Source organism: Scophthalmus maximus, chromosome 11 (genome assembly GCF_022379125.1).
Source record: "Scophthalmus maximus strain ysfricsl-2021 chromosome 11, ASM2237912v1, whole genome shotgun sequence".
Taxonomy (NCBI): Eukaryota; Metazoa; Chordata; class Actinopteri; order Pleuronectiformes; family Scophthalmidae; genus Scophthalmus; species Scophthalmus maximus.
Genome location: NC_061525.1, coordinates 13,170,540 through 13,196,514, shown reverse-complemented (window position 1 = coordinate 13,196,514; position 25,975 = coordinate 13,170,540). Strand labels below are relative to the sequence as shown.

The following is a 25,975-nucleotide window of genomic DNA, read 5'->3' as shown; positions in this document are numbered from 1 at the left end:
GGGTTGACAAATCTCCCTGAATTAAAATCAACCAGTCTGCTATTCTAAAGCTACTCATGACTTATGGGGTTTATTAATTCATAACACAAAAATATTTCGCCTAATAAACACAATCTTTATCCCTCTAAAAATTCATGCAATGTTTTATATTTTCATTTCCATTTTGGTGAACATAAAAACAGTTTTGACAGGAATTTGAATGTTCCTTTCCTGTATCTCAAAAACATTTGAGGGAAACATCATTTCCAGATTAACTCAACATTAAATTACACGAATTCTGGTTTTCTTTCATTCTGCAACCTTGACTTACTTCTTTTTATATATATATAAATTTAAATAAAAAAGTTGTGAGAGACCTTTGCTATTGTTAATATTTTATTTTACATTAACAAAAAGTGTAACATACGTTTTCCCCAATTTTTTTTTCTTCATTTTAATGTATATCAAACTCAAAAATGATTGCTCTCAAAGAACACAATGTGCAAGTGATGTGTCTGATTTGTACCGGGTCATACTTGAATACTTAACTGAGCGTGAAAGACTGTGAGGCAAGAAATGGATGTGCAACACAAGTTAGAAAAACAGAACTCAAATGACCATGTCTGTTGTCCCTCTTACCTCTGAAGTCCACTGAATAAACCAAACCGACAAAATATAAAGGACTCAAAACATCAAGGCATAAATATATTATATTTAAATGCGGTTACAGCATTAATCACAACAACACTAACAACGACAACAAAAGATTCATTCTCACAGTGCATTTTGCAGCAGCAGTTTTCTTCAAAAGCAAGAGGCTATTAGAAGAAAATTCACAGACCATCATCATAGGTAGCTTAGAAATCAGTGGACTCCAATGTGCATGCAATACAATGATAAGAGGGGGTGGACAGGAACAGATATGTATGGTTTAAGACTTAAAAGGCCTTTTAACTCAACTCTCTAAATTTCAAAAGATGCAGCGCCAAACTTCATAGACTGAAACTTTAAATTTAGCCTAAATTAAAACAAACTATTTTTACCTTTAAAATGTACTGCCTTTTTGGCCTAGTAGAGTGCTTTTATCATTTTTTTTTACTAAAGGTTGTTTAGTGTGTATGAACTGGCCACAACGACCCAAAATGAAAGGTTTCTAATCTGTCACTCGCTACATATTCACGAAAGTGGTTATAGTCACATCAGTCTGTGTTGCAGGTGGAAATGCTGGCTGTAAAAGATTTACGCTGATAGGCAGTGACCATCTGGATTCAGCAAAGACCAACCAGCTCAGTTTTTCCGACGGGTGCCTGCTGATTGACCAAAGTCCTCTCACACACACATTTTCAGCACAGCTGGAATCCAGATTTAACTCTATGGTCTAAGATTTGCATTTTAGAAAAAAACAACAACACTTTTTAGATACACTAGTGGTGTCCCTTTATAGATGGCAACGCAGTTTATCCATTGTTGGTCAAGACTGACAGACATTCATGTTCCAGAGAGGATGAAGCTTACAACTGACTCTCTGTGATTCCCTGACTTTTCATCTGATGCAGCCACGAGGTGGACATTTTTGGGTTCAAGTGGAATGTTTCGACATGGGTTGCCATGAAATTTAGCACAGTGATCTGTGAATTATGCCCTGAAATATTCGTTTAGCACCGTCATTTGGTCGGATGTATCCTAATGCATGACTACACCTAAAAGGACCAACATTCCCATCAGCCTCAGCTGGCTGTGTTAAGTGCGGATCATCAAATGTAAGCATGCAAACACACTAAAGATTATGTGCATGCCAAACATCAGTAGCCTATGTTATATTAACATGCTAATCACATTAGCACTGAACTCAAAGCACAAAGCTGTGCCAAAGTGAAACCTTAGACGGACCTCTAGTATTACTGCAGCCTTTGAGTCTTACATGCAAATGGCTGCTAGTGGTTTAATACAGTATATACCTTTTTTTTGTTGAACACAAGAATATCAGTGGTTAGGCATTTGCAGGAGAGTGATAACTTGTCCTCACGTAAATAAAATATCTGTCCCTATTTTGGATCATGCTCACATTACAATTCTGGTCGTCAGGTGTTGAAATGAAAAGCTGCAGGTTTATGTCGCATGTCAGCAGTTTCATATGCCGTGTGTCCGAAAGAAAAGGACGATTGATTAAGAGAAAAAAGAAGACAGTATACATGCAGATTGTTTACCCATATAGCTTTACCCGCGTGCATATTTTGATTTTACAGTATATTATTCATAGGCATGATTTGGTGGTTTGATGTGTTCCTTGGTGATAAGTTACTGTGCTCTTTTTTTCTGGAACAACTACGACCCGAAAGCCGTTTCCATCAGTCAGAGGAATATTCAAGACCTAGTGCAAAAAAATATTTTCCAACACAAGTTCATGTAGAAACTATAATAGCCAGTACTTCTTCGTGAAAATGTTTAGGTCTCATTTCAGAAATTTACCCCAATGTTTTTTTCGAATACGAAAGTCTCCCCAGCCAAGGTCATCCGTCACAGAGGTAAACTGGAGTACGCAGACTGCGACACCGTCACATCCGGGGGGTTGTGCTGTATGTGATTGTCAAGGGGTAAAGACAGAGCACAGTGTGCTGTTGTCTTCACAGCTCCTTTGCTGAAGCAGCAGCTGAGCAGAGAGCAAAGGTGGCGAAACACGGACTTGCGGCAGATGATGAAGACCCATGGATCCACGATGGGGTTGAGGGCATAGAAGCGGAAGGCCGTCAGGTTCTCCGTGTCGCCAGAAAAGGGGTGAATGGCGTTGATGAAGCCCGCAATCTGAAGACAGACGAGGTCGAAGTTAGTCTTTACTATTCCTAGATTACAAATATAAAAACAGAAAATACTAGGGAGCTGTGCTCAACAACGGAAGTGTGTCGCCATTACCTTTTCCAAACTATTATCACCTTTCATACTTTATTCCAGGTTTATCTTCTTACTAACGTCTCTCCAAAATGTTTTTTTATCTCACAGGTGATGAAATTCTCAATGTGCTCATTTGAGTCAATTGACGCTTATTTCCATCCTCAGAGAAATAAGCAGTTCAGCAGTGAGTGCAGCAGCCATGGATTACCAGACTTTATTGCCTTTGTTGTCTCTTCAACTAAAAACAGCAAAGTTGATGGTAATAAACTGATTCCATGTGGCTTTTCGGAGTATTTATTGGACCAAATGAGCAAACCGAAGACATTGCTTTGACCGCTGTGGCAATTTCTTTTGTCCTTTAATGGGTAAAACAATTATAGGGGCAGTAACGATTTTGGAGAAAGCTTGCTTCTCTCTTTATTGTTGTTGTGATTTTACTGCTCGGGCCGGGCTGCAAACCTGCGACCTTGTGTATGGGAAACCGACTCGCTTACCGCTAGGCAAAAAGACCCGTGTTGCAGCACCAGCCGCTAGCAGGTCTCTTAACGTGTCGCCGAGTGATGTTTACAAACTGCACTCACATCCATTTGTTTTGCGTTCGATTTACAGAGCCAGGGATGCGCCGAAAACCCCGATTTTTTTCCCGGCACACACACAGGATGAACAGCTAGCAGACTGTAAGGAAATATCCGCAGATTTTTACAAAACGTGTATTCTAGAATTGCTTACTGCCCCTTTAATTCATTAATGAAAAATAAATAAATACATATACATATAATTATCTATGATATTGAAGTTAATTTCTTCACTGAACAGAGATTTAGTTAATACATAAAACATTTCTTAACCATTTTGTCTGCAGGATGGAGCCAAGTCAAACCAACCTTACAGAGAATCACCAGACAAGATTACAGATAGTTGTTTGTTTACTTTTAGTGTCAGTTGCAACTGTGGTTCATCTTGTGGTGCGAGGGTTTACAAAATGTCAACATACATCTCCTCATGATGTGATACACCTTTAATTTTCAGTGGTACAAAGTGTCCTCAGTAGAGATGAAGACAACACCACATGACAAAACTACAACTTTTTTGAGCATTGACCTTTAAGGGATGACAGACTGCTGACAGTGAGTGCAGACAGCGGCAGTTGGCTGCTTATTCATCCTGGGCAGAGAAAGAAGCAGCAGCTGGCCCAGAAAGTATCTTTGTCACCTCCCTCATCTTCTCTATCAACAATCCTCTATTTCCTTCATGAAATATCCAACAAACAGTGACCTAATGAATGGCTTCTGTTGATTGAGTGCTTTTGTGCATTGGTGTAAATGTTTCCCTGTTGCTATGCCCTGGGCTGAAAACTAATAGGCTAGAGACAGTGAGCTGTCCAGAGCCGAGCCTTACCAGACTACCAGGCGGACCAGAAAAACGCCTCATATCCTCTTCATGCTCATTTGCTGGCTAAACTCACACCGATGTGGTCACTAAGCTGTTGATCCAATACACCCATGACACATGCAGAGACTGGATGGTACTGGGTGTATGTGAACCCAAAATCTCAAACCCAACAGCAATTATCCTCTGACGCTGTTGAGCTCATACTAATCTTTAAAACCCTGGAACAAATGTGTCAAATTGTGTCAAATGTAGTGTAGTTAAAGTGCAAAGTGGAACAAAACAAAGTCCAAATGTTCTTAGACTTTTTAGGAAGTAGGAATCATGTTACTTGTGGTCGAGAATTTTCTTGAATTGCACAACTGTGATGTTGCTGTTGGATTGTCACCGACTTCAAGTGCTTAATACATGAAAGGTCAAGGTAAAAGGATTTATAATAATGACAAAGACCTGCACACACAAAGTCAGAGTGGATATATACTGTACAGATATCAAAGGCATTGTGAAATGCCTTTTACAAGATAACAAACTTCCTTTTAAATACACTTGATTGTGACAGTGATTGCAAAAAAACCCCAACCAAACATTTCACAATTTGGCCTTATGTGACCTCTTTGTCAATTGTTTTCCCAAACGACACTGTAGTGGTCAGTATAAAGTCTAGCATTTATACATTTCCAACATCCTCTTTTTGTGACATGTGTTCAATTCTTAGGAACAGTCTTAACCTAGTGATTCACAAAATCAGGATACAAGTTAAGGAGCAACAGCTGATACAACATAAATGATTTTGTTCCTGGGAAAACTCTGGGCCAGTAAAAAAGAATCACACATGCTAGTTTTACACAAAGCGACTTTAGCAAGACAACATAACTCCCACAAATTACAGTAGCATAGAGGTATTATTAGGTTCACAAGGTATTACTTTTCTACGTACGTTGGAGCTTATGAAGAGCTGGTGTAACCTGTACCAGTACATGCATGAGGCAGTGGTTTCAATTTATGTTTAAAAGCTTTGAAAACAATAGTGAAAAAGACCTGACAAGGATCATCTCACCACTAACTGCCTTGGCATTTGACCAAAACCAGGCTTCAGGCTGGCAACAATTTGTTCTTTCAATAAATAGACGAGATAAAGACTAATCACAGGTAGCCTGGCGTAGCCACACTAATACTCAAATGCGTATTAGTCTAGGACCCCTCCGTTCATTTTGGATTTCCAAGAGGCGTTATGTGACGTCTGTTTAGCGCCGCAAAATTGTCAACAGACTAGAGTAGAGAGGAGATGTCTGTGATGATGATGGTTCCACAATGTCTGTGATCAAATTAGGCTGTTTTTGTGGGAGAAATAAAAAAGAAATCGGGAACTACAAATGCTCTTTTGTTAGCGGCAGCCTTGGTTGTTCACAAAAGTCGCTACTCTCCGCGTCATCATGGTACAAACCCCGCCCATTATCAGATAATCGGTTGTGATTGGACCGGCAAGTTTTCTGCCGGGAGGGAAATCACTTCCCAGTGGAGGGGATCCAGGCCGTATTCTCGCAGAGCAAATGAAATGAGTTCCCAGAAGTCGTCTGGGTCCCAGGCTAAATCTCAGGCCTACTGGCAGAAAACACACTAACAAACACAAGGACTAATACCTCCAGTGCTCAACGTGCACTTCTTTGACACTTTATTCATCATGCAGTGTTACCAGAAACATTTCAAACAGACATGCATACCCATACGCTCTATCATCATCATCCTCGCCATTGTTGTCTCACTCCACATTACCGCCCTGACTCCTGCTTCTGTTCCTGCATGCCACCCTGCCTCTTATGGTCCTCTCAGCAGACTTCAAGCCCCGCAGAAGGGGACACAAATCACCAGCTGTCTTCTCCAAGCACCGCAGGCCGTGGGGCCAACAACTGATGAGATGTCAGGCTCTCCTTAAACAGGAGCATGTTAATGTATTAGTCTGTGGTTAAAGGGCAGGATAGAAACTGTATAAGGCAGGGGGAGAATCAGGCTGGTTATTCAGCAGAACAGGGAGGAGGCTGATGAGAGAAAGCTTTGGAGGAACACATTGTGGGCATTCTTATAGACGTGAATCCAGCAAGAGATAGTATGCTCATAAGTGCACTATATAAACAGCTGATTGCAGTACACACACACAGATGCACAACCAGTGCACGTTGCACATGTGCACGTTCATCCAACAACATCCAGTGCTCTGCAAAAAGTACATGATGACATGTGGTGCTATCTGGTCAAAGGGAACTGGACTGTTCACTCATCAAAAAGCCTTTTTCAGTCAAAACCCTGGTAAAATATCTTTAAAAATAAACTAAGAGTTATGGCTGTAACTAACTTGACTTTAATTATATCATTCTTGTATTTGGGTATAAAACAACAGAATGACAAAACACATAAAGATACTTAGAATAGAAAGAAATTGCTTGTTTTGAGAAGCTGGAACTCTGCAATGTTTTGGCATTTTTGACCCAATGGTTATTTGGATATCAAAATAACTACTGATAATTTTACCGCGATCGACCAATTGACTAATTAACTAATTGCTTTAGCTCTTTAAAATTAAAGTGCTTCAACGTCCTGCTGACTGAGAAGCGTCATGAACCTGGACCCAGTTCGCCCGGTGTAAACGGGTGCGTCCTGGCAGAGACAACCGAGATGCTATTTGGGGCCGATGATTGCTGCGTCTTTCAGGAAGCAACAGATAATGGATGTTGACGCTCTGTGACCCATTATTTTCCATCTTGTGGTCCTGGAGGACTGTTGCCGACGGTTTCTGCCTGATCCTGTTTCACTACAGGATCATTACATGGAGACGAGAGGAGGCAGTGCAGAGACTACTGAACTCTCAGAGAGGACTGTTTACAGCAGTGAACAAGGGAAGAGAGAGAGAGAGGGAGGCAGAAAGGCTCCAGTGCTGCTGCTGCTGCGCAAATCTTCATAGAGTAGGCCAATATATTTTTGAAAAAAACTTAATTGCTTAGGCTTTCAAGATTAGATAAGATGATCAATATCGATTTCAGCAGCTTGTCACTGAGCGGTGTAAGTGAATCATAAAGTTGAGCACTGGAAAACTAAAACAATAGGCTCAAGGAAATATAAAGGCAGGTGGTAATCCTGTCTGTCACTGTCAGCGTTAGTATAAAAATATTGATTGTAGCTGCTTTAAAGATGGCAATAGATCAAATGAAAATGTGAAAACAGTTTTCACCTCGCTACACTAATGTACATTTCCCCGTCCGAGATGCGTTCAGTATCACAACGTGCTCACAGCAAGTAAGCTTCAAACAGAATAGTGAGTCATTCGAAGATTGTTTTTCTTATCCTGGTTTTACCCTCAGGCAACATACAAGCTGCCCTAACTTCTTGATTGTGTATGCAGCACAAAAGGAAGACCTGCTGACACTAAAGGTCCTGCACGTCTTCTTCCACAATAATGCAGCAATCCTTTAAAATGAGCAGTTGTCAGCAGTTTGACACGGAGGTTGGGCCAAAGTTTCACACAGCAGCACAGATTACCGACGGTGTGTGAAAGCAGCTCATGTTTCTGATTATGTTTTCCTTTGATGCCTCTAAATTCTCAACTCTCATTTGACTTCACACCTCAGCTAAGTTTACACAGGTCTCTGACTGTAGCTCGGCACAATCCGAACAATCGATGGCACCTCCCGTGCTTCATTAACGATAACTCAGCCTCATGATGCGGTGGTGAACACATACAAATACTGTAACATATATCACGTCTTTCTAACATGTTGTTCCTGCTCGAGACTTTCGAGTCACATCTTTCATTTCCAACAAATTCAATACAACCCCCCTTCCCCTTTGTGAGGCCCTGAATCAAATATTCATGTATTTTCTCCGGGCAAGACCACACTGCCCCCTGACCCAGATCTACTTTGAGATAGACCTGATGATGTGTGTGAGTGGTGAGTCATATAATGCACCTACAGATCAGCAGTGTTTCTACACTGAAGGAAACAGATAAAGAAGGGAAATATTGGGCGGCCTGTGCTTGCGAGATCATTAATGATAATCTGGTGCATTATTTCCATTTCTCCTCAGATTGTGTGATTTTCTTGTATTGAAGAAAACATCCAAAGCTTCCATATCATTTTTAAACCAATCAGTAAAATGGAAGCACCACAGACAAGCATGTAAATGTATTCTGTCTCAGGAGAAAGGAAATTTCTGAATGTTAAACCAGGGGCAGCAACGTGAGGCAGTGAAATCAGTCTGTGTTCCCCCTGAGGCAAGTTCCATTAGGGGATTTACTGTAACCGGTCCATTAGCAAGTCTCCACTTTAAGAGGAGCTTCAGGCTGTGGTGAGTTACTTGGAGCAATGAACAGTTGTCACTCACTGTGACCCGACCAGTCAGCTATGTGGAAGGTAAAGCGACAACAAGATAAAACACACACACACACACACACACACACACACACACACACACACACACACACACACACACACACACACACACACACACACACACACACACACACACACACACACACACACACACACACACACACACACAATCTAGGATGATCGACCTTGTTCTTGTCAGTGAGGGAAGTTGAACAATGTAGGGCACTGACTTCGAGCGCTCTGATGACTAAACTGTGATACATGTGTGGGTTGTGGAGGTGTGCGATGTTGCTGTCTGACAACAACAACTGGGTGGCAAAAACTGGCACCCTGGCAAGACCAAAAAGGAAGTGGAAGAAACTGAAAGGGTGAAAAGAAAAAACGAACTAGGCCTAGGCAAAGTGAAATATGAAGTTGGCTGATGTGTATCAATGCATGATAAGAATAGTTTGACTCTGGTCGTCCTGCAAAACCCTGCAGCCGCTGCAACAGACGGACACTCAACATGTTCCTCAGCATTCACAGATCAAACTGGAAGAGCGTGTACCTATTAAGTGCTGCTGGTGGTAAACTACAGATGATAGAGATTATCTTTTGAAAGACTCAAGTTCCAAAAGATTTCCGTCGTGTCCTTCATCTTCTGGGAATCAGTTTGAATCAAAGTATCATTGTTGACTAATACTTGTGTTTAATTCCCCTGTTGGAGTTGATTTTACATTGGTTGCGACACATCCCATCACAGGGAGGCACCTGAACGTCGGGCACATTCCACATGTCTAATTCTCAGCCATGTGCACACAGCGTAATCTCATTTGCCGACAGTCGTGCACAACTGCGCATAATAAATTGCATCTTTCGTTTATCTTGGCAGTGAACAGCATCCATTTGAAACACTTCTGTTGCTTCAAAACCTGAGTCCTATTTTTGCGAGTTTATCCATTATTCCCAACAGCGTTGGCAACAACTTTATTACTGAGTTGTCAGGGTGTGATAACATTGTTAGTTGGGAAAGCGATACAAGGGGTCAGATGACCAAATAAGTAAATTCCAAGATAAACCCTAAAGTATATTCCTCTAAGTCTCTACTTAAATTTGCCAGAATGCCAGCACTGTAACCAAAATGCCTGTTTAAGTTGTCCACTGCATAGAAAACTATGTGGAGCTCATGTAGCTCTAGAAAATCTAATATAGACGTTTATATCAGACCACATGGTTTGTATATGTAGCTGAACTGGAGATTCAGTCACTAAAGGAGACCTGTCGGAAAGGCTGACTGCTTGTCTTGTTTGCCATCCTGGACTCTGTTCATCTTCTGATTTCTCAGAAATGAAAAGTTGTGTTAACATACTCCAAAGTAAAAATGACCAAAGCTTGAACACAGTAGTTTTTTGCCTATCAGTCACTATTCAGGGTAAACAGATCCCAGAGCTTGGATGTGTGTTTTGGGAACTCAAAGCTAAAATCTGCAGCTTTTATATCTCAGTTAAGATATGGTCATTTCATGTCTTCTCAATAGTGTAGTATTGTTAGAAGTTCACACTCCAACCGTGGCTGTACTTGCTGTTGGTAGCTCACTACCTTTACAACAACAACATCAATAAAGCCGGCTCACATTACGCCTAAATTACAAGTTGTTTGTCACCTCAGGCTACTTCAGTGTGTAATTTCATCACTTCGGCAAATGATAGACATATTGCAATTACTTCCCACGAGTGAATGTGCGGACCATGTGGATTTCATTCAGCTTCGTGTTGCTGCTCAACGTCACAGTCTGAAATGCACTGAACATTTAACTGAACTGAAAACAGGTTACGGATTGAGGTTCAGTCATTTCTTTTAGATTCCATGTAATATTATTTGGCATTAAAAAAAAAAGGTATTTGAACAGGTCGTAACAATCAGCAGTACACTAGACACGGAAAATAATGACAAGTCGTGACACGCACTGCGGTTTTGTGACTTTCCCAGCGTAACTCTGACAACAGTCAGTACAAACTCAACACACAGTCTACAGGTGTTTGTACTGTTGTGTAAAAAACAAACATATCACGATACACTATTAAACTAACATGAAGCCATATGACAGCAATATCATAACACTGTCTGTGGTTAAGCAAAGGACGAATGCACCCACCTGACTCTGGTGTGTGGTGCAGCGCTTTTTTATAATGGTGCTGAATTAAAGTCACTCAAACTGACAGATATCATTTCATTATACTTTATCTTTGTAGGTTTGTGTATGTCAGAGTGTGTTCAACAATCTTATTTCCTCTGTATGTCTGAATAAAGTACACAAAGTCCATTTCTTCCACACGATCTCGTGGTCAGGGGACAGTTGGTATCCGTCATTCCACCCTGTCAAAAAACAATTCTGAGTTTTCCTAAATCTGGGATCACAGATCTGTGTCGGGCTGTCTTCTGGTTGGGCAACAGAATGACTGACACCTCAAATTGGTTGTATGTGAGAAAGTAAATGTTGCTAAGGACATTTTCCAAAAGTTTTCCTGCCAACCCCCCAGTGAAATGTCCAGAAAATGTCTGAGTGAGCCCGTGTGAGAAAACAGCAAGAAATTCACGTCTTGATGATTGTTGATTGCCTTCCGCAGGGGAATTATCGTCATGTCCTGCCTCCTACATGCTCTAACCAGAGGCCACAGAACGTTACAGAAATGTTTCTGTTGGTGTGAATGCATCTGACTCAGACAATCTCCTGCTGCGTACGTCTTCTGTGAAAGGGAAATTGTTTTCAGACATGTACCCGGCCTCTTGCAAGATGTCATGTCAGATGGGATGAGCAGTATAGATAATGGATGGATGGATATTTACCAAATACTTACAAGAAAAGAAAAAGTTTATCCAGATTAGTTTTTTAAACTTGTCTCTCAGAGTCTCGCCAAACAACTAGCCAACTTAAAGGAACAGTTTGATATTTTCATTTGCCTTCCATTCACTTCTTCCCCCAAAGTTACCAATTCCATATGAGCAGCACACATATAAAAAATAAGAATTTTCCTTTGTTGTTCCGTATGTGGCACGAAATTGTTCCTGTGACAATATTTTTAGGACAGGGAAGGGAGTCTCTGAGGGCAGATTAGCTGGGCCACTTATTCTCATCACATATTTCCAGGCTCTGTGCATTAGTAAACATCAGCTAGGGTTCACTGAATCCTAACATCCTAAACCGCATCTGCACCGGCTGCCTGGTTACAATTATCTTGTTGAATTCCTTTAGTCCCAGTTGTCTGCAATCTCTGAAGGCACAACTCGTCTCATTTGCAGCAGAAACGCATTTTGGAATGGCCACAAAGAAGATTTAATGATGCCTGTTCCCAAAAAATTAAAGACAAATAAATAAATGATCAAACCAAAAAGCTGAAGGTTTTTTCTGTTGTTGTTTTTTAACATGCAGGAGTAATTAGATATTGAAATGGAAAACTGAGTGATTCATGCATTGTTGTCACACTAAAGCTCGAACGGGTTTAGATGAACATGTTTACTACTTTTGAAAGAACAGTGAACACCCAACCAGGCCACTGCACGGCACGATTGGTCATCTAATTGTGTTTTGGGGTTTTTTTTCAGGGCAAATACTATGATTCATAAGCTTTCTGATGCCAGTTGGAGTCAACTTCATGGAAGAGGAAGGGGGAATATTAAATACGACTCGACTGAAAACCCTGATAATATCCCAACTTCCTTTACTCTGGGATTCTGTTACACTATCAAAGATTTCATTTTGTGTGTGAAGCATGTGGGCGGATTCTTATTCCACCGTTGTTTTCTTCTCATGATGAAAGATTTGAGATTGAACAAAACACGCACTGATCTCATGTCATCTTACCGATTCACATGTTCCTTGGTTGTGGTGAGAGTTTTGTCATCCTCTTATTGGGCTGGATTTCAGTGGTTTCCTTTTCTCACACGACCCTCAGCACAACAACACACGATAACCACATTCTGCTTCAGTTAAGGTCTGTTTGAAGTGACAGTGTTGTATTTCCCCACTGCGTCTCGGCCAAGTTTCATTAGGTCAAAAATCTCCCGAGACGGGTGAGTATCTAACAAGAATCCTATTGTTCTCTCCATATCTATATTTTCCAGAAGATGTAGTTATCACTTAGCACCAGGGGCTGTGATGTAAAGCAGGCTCAATTTCGGATCTGCTACTCTCTTTTCCCTTCATTTTTAGTCAACGTCAACGTTACTAGTTAAAATGACAGACATCACCAGTGGCAGATTAAATCTTCTGATTAACAGTAATTCCTTAATGGGCAAAATGGCCTGTTCAGTGTATAATGTGCTCTCTGCAGCTGGATTCTGTATTAATTTATGATTGTTTGTGAATGAAAAGCACATCACTCTGTGGCCTTTTTCAGACACAAGAAAAAAAATATATTGTGGGCTTGACAGCTTTTTGTCATTCATATATCGGTGACCCTACTTCTCACAGTGAATCCACTTTTTTGCATCCATTACAGCAGATTATGTTGCCTGTTTATGACATCAGAAAGTGCACAAGCAAAGAATGACAGCTATGTTAAATTGGATAACGATTTATGCATTCATGCATTAACAATCAAAACATAATGTAAGACAATGCTGGTCAGATTATGACTGTGGTTGTACAAGGGCTTTTTTAACCTCTATAGCAAATTTATTGCGTATTGAATCTGTGTTATTTTACTCTACTTCATTTTTATGAGTTTAAGTTATTTTATGTATTAGTGACTTGAAAATGTTAAACCAAGATTCAAATAATGGTTCATACAAAAAGGATTTGATACTAGTTTGAATCCGATTGTTAAATGAAGTACAAGCAAACATATAAATATCAGTCTGCATATCCACGAGTGGTCCCAACCCTAAGGTTGAGTAACTCTACACTTGGGAGTCTAGCTGATATCACACAATGTTTTTTTTAACAATAAAGGCGCTGATGGATAAGACAAATAACTGGTAAAAAAAAAACACGAGGACAAATTCCTTTGTCTGGGTCCACACCAAAATGTAACAGGTTCTTTCTTGGCCCATATCCCATCCGTCCACCAAGTTTTGTGAAAATCCAGTAAATAGTTTTTGTGTAATCCTTTTGACCTACCGACTGACCAACCAAACTGTCAGGAGCTAAAACAACCTCCTTGGCGGAGGAAACAATCATCAAACACACAGCCCCCTGTAACACCAGTGAGTCAGGCGGTCTTCTTGGGATGACAAAAGACAGAAATATTTTTTTTTTACAGTGTGGTGTTAAAAAAATTGTCTTAAGCGGGCTCATTATCACATGATTTCACATAAAAAATATACTATAAATAGAAGCATAAACATTTACCAACATGTCTCTTTGAAAACACCTGCGGCTTCTCAGCGGCTGCAGACAGCCAGTCCACTGTTCACTCACACCATGAGTAACTAAACATATGAGTCAGGAGACAGATATCGATTGGAGAAGAAAGATTTATTCTAGGCTAATGGTTTGTCATCTGCTGAAAGAAACAATATGCCCACAACTAATATCATTTGCCAAGATCGATAAGATTTTATTATTTAGTCAATGAAAATAAACTATAAGACGTGGGCTATAAAACTATTGGGAGAAGTAAATTGTACAGGGAATAGTAGGTTCCCATAGTAACTTTAATTATCTGTTGCTCCAACGTCACATGGATGTTTGTCAGGAACTAAAACCTTTGAAGACATTGGTTAGAACTAAGCTTCATGTGCATCCATATGTCTTTACATCTCTCCTCTTAAGTGACATATAACTGTGTGACACAGACACACACAAAGTGAAGATGCTGTTTTGATAAAACTCCTGTTTTTTTTTATACTAAAAAAATATATACATTAGCTCAATGTTTCTGTATTAATTTACGGTAACTGTGTCCTTACTGTATCCATTATCTTTTTCCATTTGCATAACAATAACTAGCATCAAAGACTGGGGCTGTGGGCCTCAGACAAAATTAAAATAAAAAGGCACCCTGGAATTATACACTGACCCAAACCTGTTTTCAATTTTGAATCTAATCGTGAAGCTGACTTCTGAAAACTTGAATATATCCCGATGCAAAATGCATATCTGTAGCCAATTCTACCGGGCTTTTGTTCAAAGATGTTTGTCCAAGTGTGATTGCACATCACAGAAATACTTGGGGTGATTTTATCGGATTAATTTTTTTAAACCATGCATTTGTCAAAAAATGTGACATTGTGCAATACTTTCAATACTGACCATTTAAATGATTCACAAACACAACGGAGCTATTATTGACACTATCAAGGGATGATAGACCGAAACCATCATGTATACTGGTAACTACTTTATTAATATCTTCAACAATTACTGCACAATGAAGGACCTGTAATATAAAGGCTCAATTAACAGTAATGTTTTTAATATGCACCTAGAGAGAAAATATGTGGTAATCCGTCTGCCAGGAAAAGGACAGAGACCATTCAAGGGATAAAGAATGAGACCGCATTACACATGAACACACAAACAGGATGTGGCTCACTGTTGCAGTGTCAGTGTTCATTTGAGCATTGTATTGATTTCAAATCCACGTGGACTTTGAGACAAGTTTAACAGTAAAGCTGTGACGTATTATGAAATGCAACTAACAAAATATAAGATAATATGACAATGGGGGATGGGAAGGGAAGTTTTTCACATCAGAGATTTATTTCTAAAGCACAGAAAATCTATATTTTTATATTAACAATAAATCACAACTTCTTTCATTTAAAGGGGTCGCACATGAGAGGGGCCCACAGAGACAGATCCCTTGTCTTTGTCGTTGTTGTGGTGTCCATTTCTCATACAATCGTGTATTTTAACATATTCTCTGTTTAAATTGTGTTTCTTTTATGTGGGGAAAGACTTTTTTCGAGAAGTAATAAATAGCTGAGCCTTGAGTAGAAATTCAGATAAGGTAAGTGTGGTTTTACAAGGTTTACTTAAGTGTTTCACTCTCATAGCGCTGGTAACTGCTGTATGCAGCTTTTTTCAGTGGGGGCAAACACAGTGGCAGCACTAGCTACTAATGAGGCAGCTATTTCCTTCAGGAGTTGGTGAAGACCAAAAACGGAGCTAAAAGAGTGGGAATATGTCATTTACATTCATCTTGTGATCAGACTTCAAATGAATACTAATGTTGCTCAATATCATATGGATGTACTGTGTAAATAAGCAAATGTTCGCTAACATACAGTTGATACTGTATACATATTTAAAAAGTGCTAATATGTAAGCATACACAGTTTGTTTTTGCTGCCCCCAAATGGGCCCCAAAAAAATCAGTTTGTCCATGTTTAAGTCAAAACCTCCACTAACATCATTGAAATCAGTTTGACATGAGACAGCAGAGGATGAAACTATTTGAGTCTGAACTATTTGATGTACAACAAGCACACAAACTACAGTGATCAGTTACTGGGTCATTGGCTTATACAGTATTTTTTTTTTTTCATTTGGAAAACTAAAAACACTTCATGACCTTTGCCATAACCCGCTTTTATGTGCCTCAGTGATTAAAAAAACATCTGCGGCAGCTGCTCACCTTTTATTGTGCTGAGGCCTAGGGCCATGTCCCCCAGGTGCCCACGCACATTTCACTGACACATATAAACAGTCCAATATCTACGACTCATTACATTGAGGGTCTTTGGTCATTTGTTGTCCGCTTTCTCGTCAAATGTGACAAAGTGCAACAAACCAGGATAGAACTGCAGGAGATAAAGGGCAGGATTAGCAAGCCCGTGGCTTTGTGACTCGTGTAATAGGAGTAAATGTGTGCATGTACACCAATATGTGTTGTGTATATGTTGAAGGCAGGATTAAGTGTTGATCCAGCTAAGACAGACAGCCCTCATTGTTCGGTGCACAAAGCCAGCTGCTGATTGCAGAGCATCATCTTTCATGATATAAACCTGGACGAAGCTCACAATGACATCTATCTCCCAGCAGCACCTGGGGCACGATAACAATTTGGGAGACAAAGCTTCCTCGTATCTCGACTCCGTCACACTATGTGGGTCTAAACGTCTAGAACTGTGCCACTCCCATGACGTGTGGGTTCATCTAGCACCACATACTCATGCAAAGGTCATGTAAAACCACAGTGCTGTGAAAAAGGATTCACATTACGCTGCACAGGCAGACTCATCTGACAGGCGCTGCATGGATTAACAGCACAGAGTTAGCTTGGATACATCTGGATTTGGGGAATTCCCCTCTTTGTTCACACTGATCTAATCTGGATCCAGTTGGATTTGGGGAGTGTCAATGAAAAGCTGCCATTCTGTCCTCCTGCATCTTTTCAACACTAATCAAGCCTCGGCACTGACTGGGCGTGTCCACTGTTGGAATTATGATTTAGTCACATGCTTGAGGTTAAATATCATATTTAGATCTCATCTAGAAAATTGTTTTCATATGGCTCCATTAAGTTCATGAACGGGGGACTCATCAATTTATGTATCTTCAAACAAAAGAATCTTTTGCTTCCAGCTCTTACACTTGAATCCATGTGCTTTCATTGCAGTGTGATTTCCTTGTTTCCAGATGGAAGAGGTGCTGCGCTGACTCTCTGAGGCGTGATGTGCCTATAAATGTGTCAGAGATACTTGCTGTTGTTTATATTCTTTCTGACAATCATCCGTCTTGCCGAAATTGCTCAGAGTTACTGGAAGTGGTTTGGTATTTCCTTTACTTTTTCTAAATCGCACAACATACCGTGTGCCTGTGAATCCCAGAGACAGTTTTTTCTTTGTATTTTAATTTTAATTTGGAAGCCGCAGTGGAGTGTAAGAAGGACAACGTCCAGAATTGATGTCAAATGTGCAATCAACAAGTCTTTCAGGCTGCAAACAGACAATGTGTTTTGGTGGGAAAGACTGAATGCAAACACACTTTAAATTCCACAAAAAAAAACAAAAAAACTCTTAAGTGTAAATCTCATTACAGCTCTGATGACGTATGTAAAGCTTTCAACAATGCAGAGAGGTATAATTCAGTTTACGGATCTTTCCGTGTCGTGTGACCTCACAGACTAAAGTCAATATTAGACTGCTCACTAAGACTCAAGAAACAATAGTTCTAATGGAAACCGTATAATACTAGGTTGAAGCAGTTGAAGTGCTGCTGCTGATAAAAGTTGCTACAGTCAATTAAAAACAAACCTGCTCAGGAATTGATGAGATCTTCCGTTGAAATCTTTTTTCTTAGTCTCGACTATAAATGAATGCGATATTAGGACTAAAAATGTATAACTACAACTATTTGCAATTCTGTGAATTGCCGCCGTGCAGCACTTCATTGATCACGGTAATGATCAACATTCATGTGGGCTGCAGGCAGCTTTTTTTTGGTTCTCTTGGGAACAGCGGGGAGGAGGGATAGTGGTTATCGTCACAAACAAGCCATTAGTACGCACCTGTCCCCCACAGGACAAAGCTTTTATCATTTATAAACTGGGGGTGACAGCACAAACAGGAGCGAATAAAGGCCTAATGGAGGTGAGCTGATTTCTCTTTGAAGAGGGAAACTCAAAGACAATGTGAGCAACATAAATTGACAGCGTCTTAAGTCCCATTAGGGATGCAAATAATGATTATCAGCTTTAATGCTGCTCTATCTATTAAATTTAATCGTCTTTGTCCCAACAAATGTCAGGACACAATCAAGGATTTCCAATACAGGTTCTCCGAGCCAGAGCTGAAGTCTTAAAATTGCTTTTAATTGAACATTCCAAAACCCAAAGACATTTATTTACAAAATTCTTGTCAATTAACTGCATTTTAGTTGACTTACTGTTTCAGTGCCACCAATAATTATACTGCTGAAAAATGTATGTCCTGTCCTGTTTATTTCAGTCCACGTAACCAATTTCATATTGTCAAATTAAGAAATAAGGTAAAATAAATAAAGCTATATATATATTTATGTATGTATATATCAGCCACAACGTCAAAACTGTTGAGGTGAATGTTCTGTGGGGAAACCTTGGGTCCTAACATCCATCTTGTTCTTACTTTGACACAAACCACACACCTAACCATCGATGCAGACCAGCCGCCAGGCAGACCCCCCATGGCACTCCCAGCTATGCAGCAGCAGCCTCACCCACCATGACAATGTGCCGTCAGCCTGCAAAAACTGCTCCGATTCAGCAGGAAGAACGCGACGCAGAGCCAAAAGCTTTGACCCGGCCTCCATACTCAAAAGATCCCAATTCTGATCAAGCTTGTGGGATACATGAAGAAGCCAGGTCCATGGAGGCCCCCAGCCACAAAACCCAAAGGACTTAGGAGATCCACTACCAATGTCCCAACACCACAGGGAACTCCCGAAGGTCTTGTGTTCATTTCCCGATGGGTCAGAGCTGTTTTAGTGGCGCGAGGGGGGCCTTCACAATTTATGGCAGGTGGTTTTAATGTTCATCATCATCATATGCATTTCAAAAATTAACCCCTTCAACAGATACACGTCTATTATTTTTTTTACATTTGTCCTCACTTTTGTTTTCTTAAAGTGACCTATCCCCCTGAGTTCATATACAGCAGGTTCTCTGTAGTTTCAAAGGAGTTCTGAATACTGTGTGGGATGGACTTGCAATATGCTTTATACGTCAATTGCGAGGTATCCTTCTTCTGCAGTATGGAAATTCAATGTGTCGATGTCAATTTTATTGTACGCTTGGTGGTAAAACCTTACATAATGTAGCTTTCACTGTGTCTTGATCAAAGTGGGAGGGGAAGCCTTAAATCCCCTCCATCACCTGGACGGGTTTCCCGTTGTACTGTATGTAGCTGTACTTTAAATTGTTTTACAACCAGTGGTCATATATTCCATATGGCACTTCACAGTCCGAGAACAAACCAACTATGGCCTCATGTTTCATGCTACATCAAACAAATGAAGCGTTCCTTAACAGACCAGCTCCAGTTACATCATCCATCACACCAGCTTCTACTGCTTAATGGCTCCTCATCTCTCTCAGCTGTCAACTGTTAATTGCTCAGTTTTGTGCAGTAGGTTCAAATCAGTGGGAGGCGACGTACAATATAAAACCCAAAACCAGTGCTGCAGCGTGACAAGCGTGACAAGCCTGGGAAGCAGGTGTGATTCAGGTCACAATGAACAGGACAAACATTCCCCGCCTCTAACTTACTTACTAAAATGACATCCGTCCGCCAGACACATGCACCCGCTCTCACACACAAACACAGACCACCTTGGAAAAAACAATTAGCCCCTTCCGAGAGTCTCCTCGTCTGCGACACCAGAAAAAAATGTTGCCTTTATTTTCCACCGCCCGCATCGCATCTCACCCACACCTAGCACCGTGCCTGCTGATGAAGGCCAAATGCAGTCGGAGCCCATTCTTCAAAGAGTGAAAGCATCGTTCTCCAAGGTATATTCAGTTACATGAAAGTGCTTTGAGTAAAATAAGACTTAGCGGAAACACACGACGGGGAGGGTTTATGCTGGCACATCGTTGAGTATGTGCAAGAATAATGACTGAATGCAGCACGTGTAGTAGTGTACGTGAAGGACAGAACCGTGTCCCAGCTGCGAGCACCATCAAACCAAATATGTGTTTACATTATTTTCAGAGTGGAACACATAACCTGCCTTTTTCCGCTGACATCTGTTAAGCTTCGGGCAAACTGAGCGATGTAAATCATGAAACCACATCTGTCTGGAAACAGGTCAAGTCTGCTGACATGTACTCGCACGCACGCACGCACGCACGCACGCACGCACCCTCAGTTTTTTGGGGTTACAAACCACAAGTATGTACATGTACAGATACAAACATGGGCATCTGCTGAGATAATGTAGGAATCGTTAATTACGTAATAAGGGTTCCTGACTTATTCAGGATGATATACTCCAGTTCAGGCTTGCAACACGCTTATTTGGCCAAGACAATTAAATATTGTTAATATATTATGTATACTTGAGTAAGTAATTACATTTAGAGGACAAAGGCTTATTTTATATGAGAAAATATAAATATAAAATAAAATATAAACTTACGAAGTAATGTGCTATTTACAAACTATTTTACCAATGAGGTAACTCAAACTTAAACATAATAAGCACTTTAATGCTCAAATACATATACACAAGCTATGAAGTTTGGGTTTTAATTTCCTACAGTATTACTCAAGAGGGTTGACAAGCCCATTTCGTCATCGCTGTGCATTCCCCAGCTCGCTCTCAGCCACAACTCGGGGCAAATACCACTTTCATGCGTTGCAGATTAGTCAAACCTTCAGGCCAAGAGTAACCACAACCTTCCAGACACAGGCAATCAGTAGACTTTTTACTGTTTCCTGTAAACTACTTGATCCTCAGAACACCGCTGTTACAAAAAGGCTGAAATAAATGTACAACAGCAGGCATACCTTTATCATATAAGTCACATTAATCACATCCAACTGGTTCTTATTTCCTGAACCTGACTTTCCTCAGGACCCCTGCCTCATAGTGAGGGGCACATCTATGATGCAGGTTAACTATAAACCCCTGCCAGAAGAGCTCTGCCCTCTGGGGGAGGCAGGGCTGGACCAATCCTCCAGGGTTGTCAGGTTTTGTACACTTCTCTCAAGCAGGGACAAACACGGAGCTAAATATAAAAATGCACACACACACACACACACACACACACACACACACACACACACACACACACACACACACACACACACACACACACACACACACACACACACACACACACACACACACACACACACACACACACACACACACACACACAGTGACAGCATGCTTTGTGTGGCAAAGGCTGCACTTTTCGGACACACCTCTTACTAGTGGAGCCGGCAGAGCAAAGCTCAACAGACTCCAACAGATACAAATACCACAGCAACAAAAGCATTAACGGTCACCAGGCCCGCTGAGGTTTCTATTTACATAATAATTACAGAATGAGGGGAAGGAATTAATGTTATTAGTGTAGATGCACGGGAGACTAGGAAAGTCTCTCATGCCAAATAAACCCAGTTCATGCTGGGAACTCCACCATCTACTGACGGTGTGCAGATACGCAGTTAATAATAACAATTGCTTTAACTTTCTGCATCAAAGTTTCCCTATAAAATCCCCCTTTTCTTTTCCACATTCAGTACACATCTGCCTTAACTTTCCTTAATTTCACCCAGGAGGTCTGGTCCATGATTCAACAACTGAATAAATGACACACAAGCGTGTCAGCCCTGATTCAGTGGGTAAAAGCTGCAAGAAAATGACCACAAAACATGTTGCAGAAGTGACGGCGAGTGGGACGAACGAGTGAACATTTCAAAAGAAGGGCAATATCAAACAAATTGTGAACTCACAGTGAGAGGGAGGGAGCAGACCACAAAGATGACAGTGATGAGCGCCAGCAGCACCAGGTGGTCCATCTCCTCCTCGCCCTGTCCGAACCAGGCCAGGCTCAGCCTCTTCCTTCTCGCCGTTGACCCGAGCGAGCCGCGCCGCACCTTGTGGCTGCGGTGCATCTGGCACAGGCTGACGATCACGGAGCCGTTGCACACAAACACTGCGAAGATCAGCAGGGCCATGAGGGACGAGTAGGACAGAGAGAAGGCCAGCAACAAGTTGGCCTGATCATCCCCTGTCGCGTCCATGTCAATGAAGCACCATGTCCCGGGACAATACTGTCTGAATTTACCATAGCCGCTGTATGGCAGGAGGCAGAAGGCCAAGGAAAAGAGGTAAACAAAGACAAGGGTTGATTTGGCGAGGCTAGGACGGATGTGCACCGAGTAAAAGTAAGGGTGGCTGATGGCCAGGCAGCGCTCCACGGCCATGGCGCACAGGATGAGCGTGGGCGCCAGGCCGAAGAAACTCATGGCGTAGCCAAAGAGGTCGCACAGGCTTTTGCCGCCCAGGCTTATCAGCGACATGTTGCGGGCGTAGCAGATGAACACCGGCGGGCTGAGGAGGCAGGTGCCCAGCAGGTCGGTGAGCACCAGGCCAGTCACCAGGATGCAGAAGACCGAGGATCTGGAGCGGTGCTCCTTCTGGTGCACCCCGAGGATGAAGAGGGCCAGGAGGTTCCCCACCACGCCGGCCAGGAACATGATGATGCTCGTGGCCGGCTTGCCGTTCCCGTTCACGGTGAGAGTGTCATTGCAGGTGACATTGTGGTTCGAAATCATGCTTTTGTTCATGTCCAACTCACTGACAGCGAAACACGCCAGCTCAGAGTGGAACTGGTGAAGAGTCCCCGGACGACAGAGGGGAATCCTGACCTCTCGACACCATCATTTGGTAACACAGAGAGCAGGGGCGCACGGTGGGACCCATGATGCTGATGATGCATCGACTCAGAACATGACTTGTTCGGTCTGCCGGCCTCTCTCTTCCCTGAAGACAATCTCCAAATCTTTTCTGTGAAACAAGAGAAGAAAAACATGACTGTCATCACGCTGAAGATTCTCTTCTCCCTTTATTAAAGCCTTTCCTTCTTCTTCTTCTTCTTCTTCTTCTTCTTCTTCTCACATTGTGCTCCATCCTACTGTCACATGGTGAAGCTCTTCCCATTGGTGTAAGAGACGAGGAACCACTCACCTTTCAGCGACTCTGCCGGGAGGCAGCAATGGACAGCGAGCGATCAAAACTATTTCAGCTGTTTCATCTTTTCCTCGAAGCTGCTTCTTCTTCTTCTTCTTCTTCTTCTTCTTCTTCTCCTCCTTCTTCTTCTTCTTCTTCTTCTCCCACGGATTCAGACTCCTTTGCTTGTACAGTGCGAGGCTTCTCCTCCACAGTTCTCTGTCGGCAGACACACGACGAGCACGCGGACGGAGGAATGGAGGGACGGAGTGAGCGACACCTTTATAAGATCCGCGTCACTCAGGCCCCGCCCCCCGCCCCGGGCCGCCGGCGGACGCCGGCTGACACCGTGAGGTCGGACTCGAACATCGCTCCACGTGTGTCGCGAGGGCCCGGCTTGAAGGAGAGAACAGAAAACGAGAGGAGGAAGGGGAAGTGTCGAGAGTTAAGTTGAAATGTCGACAGTTAGGTGGAGATGTCCCAAAGAAAAGAAGTCGAAATGTCGAGGGGGTAAAGCGGAAGTGTGGAGAATCAAGTGGAAATATTGAGAATAGAGTCAAAATGTCGAGAATACAGTCCGAGGACATCACAGGAAGATTGCTTTGGGGTAATTTGAGAACAGAGTGTAAGAGTTGAGAATAAAGTGGAAATGTTGTGGAAATCAAAATGGCGAGATTACAGTCGAATTAGATCACAGGAGGGGGGTTTTTTTGTATTTGAGAAAAAAGTTGAAATATTGAGGATAAAGAGGATATATCCAGAGTAAAGTCGAATACTTTTTTCTTTTTTTTTGCGACATCTTAACTCGACATTTCCACTTCGTTTTCAACACTTCCTCTTCCTCCTCTGTTTCCACGTCTCCTCTTCTGGGGCCTGGGCCCATGAGAAACGTGAAGTACATTCTCGACTTTTTGACTTTATTCTCGAAATGCAAAATTAAAAGATTTTTTTTTTCCCATGTGCGACCCCAAAACTCTTCCGTACTTCAATCAGAAGAGAAATCTGTGAGTAAATTCCTCCTTGTTTCAAGAATAGAGCAGCCTCATGAGCCCACATAAATGTTTGACCACAATGCATTTTTTCCCATCTCAAGTTTAGCTAATAACTCAAACCTCATTACTTAAGTGAACCACATTGAACTTAATGGAGTATTGACTTCAATAAATAACAAAACATAAACACCAATACACAGACATCATTCATTTCATAGGGTCCTGCTGAATGCTGCCGATACTGTTTGGTCAGGGCTTGTCCCCCATGTGAACTCAGAAAATAAACAACTGTAGCCCAATTAGTCTTTTATGTAAGTAGTTGTCTTGGCACTGTTGCTTCTTGGTCTTTATAATAAGAAATAAATAAATATCTCGGTCAGTTGACATGCCTTATACAGCTCCATCGAGGAAAGGGAGATCCAGTACGCTTTGTACGCTTTGGCGGAATGTTATTGTCATAAGAGTTTTCAATCTGCTTGTTTTAGCTCTGGTTCATTATCATTCCTGGAAAATGTATTTGTGTGTGTGTGTGTGTGTGTACGCAGATTGTATGCTTTGAATATGACCCAGGGTTAGAAATTATGAAAATGCTGGCAAATAATAGAACAAATTGTGGGGCGTTTGACAAAAGTGGAACCAGAGAAAAACACTACTAACTTGAGTACTCACACTCGTACAATATTGCAATATGTGGAAGATGTATTCAATTACAGATTAAAATGGCAATATGAAAATAATGTTTTTTCAAATATGATGCAGTATTAGAACAAATATACTTTGCTACAGTAATGTCCAATTTTCAGGGTGAATATTATTATTATTATTATTATTATTATTATTATTGTATTGTTAGATTAAATCATTTGTGTCATCGGATTTGTTTTTATAATTGTTATAGTTGTATTTTATCGTTGTTTCATGTTCTGGCTGAGTTGATTGTGGAAAGGTAGGAGGGAAAAATAAATGTTGACAACTAATGTGTTATAGGTTTTCTGAAAATTCACTCCTTCTACCTTGGGCCACAAACGTATCAATCACCCCTGGTAGTTGATCATTGTCACGCAAAAATGTGGTGGAGTAAATGTATGAACAAACAAAGCTGTTCTTAAGTACAGTGCTTGACCAAATGTGCTTTCCATTTCCCCGAGGGCAGGATGACCCGGCGCCTTGCTGGGCCATGTTCCGAATCAATACGTTTCACTCATTTGTCCACCATGTGTGATGCCTTAAACACCGCTGATGTTGTTCATTCTTGTTTTAATGGATGATAAATTCAGGAAAGATGGTGGAGTTACAGCCTGCAGTTAAATTGTAGGTCTGTATTGAAGTTGACCCTGTTTGATCCACATTTTGCCCATTGTGATAAACTCTTTCCTTGAGGCAGCGATGTGGAAGTTAAAGATGGTGCCATGGTACAAATACACAGAGGTTTTCACTTAATGTCCCTGATAAGACCTCTTCTCTTGACTGCATGTGTGCACACTTTGCCTGTGATACTCTGTCAGCTTTGTGTCACCAGTTACAATATGCGCCTTTGTCGTCATTCTTATCATTTCTTTACACCTGTAATATTGTTATAGGGCACAGCACATGTCGTTTAATGTAGCACAAACATCTTCAAACAGAGCAAAGGTCGAATCAGACAGAACAAGTCGAATCACCCGTGCTGTGCACAGACAATCAGCGCTGCAGGCTAAATGAGACAAAAACACGAAACCAAACAAAGGAAAACTGCTGAGATGATTTGCATGTTGAAA

The 25,975-nt window shown here is 41.4% G+C and overlaps 1 protein-coding gene across 2 annotated transcripts in view; it reads right to left on the bottom strand.

The window, feature by feature from the left end:
- Positions 1 to 671: 671 nt before the first annotated feature.
- The window catches only part of ptgir (prostaglandin I2 receptor), a 31,494-nt gene continuing 6,190 nt past the window's right edge, over positions 672 to 25,975 (bottom strand). The window contains exons 3-5 of one of the 2 annotated variants that reach the window (XM_035623745.2): positions 23,245 to 23,622; positions 22,008 to 23,064; positions 672 to 2,781 (exon numbers count right to left, since the gene is read on the bottom strand). In XM_035623745.2, the coding sequence (XP_035479638.1) occupies positions 2,497 to 2,781; positions 22,008 to 22,844 (1,122 nt within the window). In that variant the 5' untranslated portion in view covers positions 22,845 to 23,064; positions 23,245 to 23,622 and the 3' untranslated portion in view covers positions 672 to 2,496. The remainder of the gene's footprint in view (positions 2,782 to 22,007; positions 23,065 to 23,244; positions 23,623 to 25,975) is intronic. The other variant, XM_035623746.2, reaches the window with a different exon arrangement.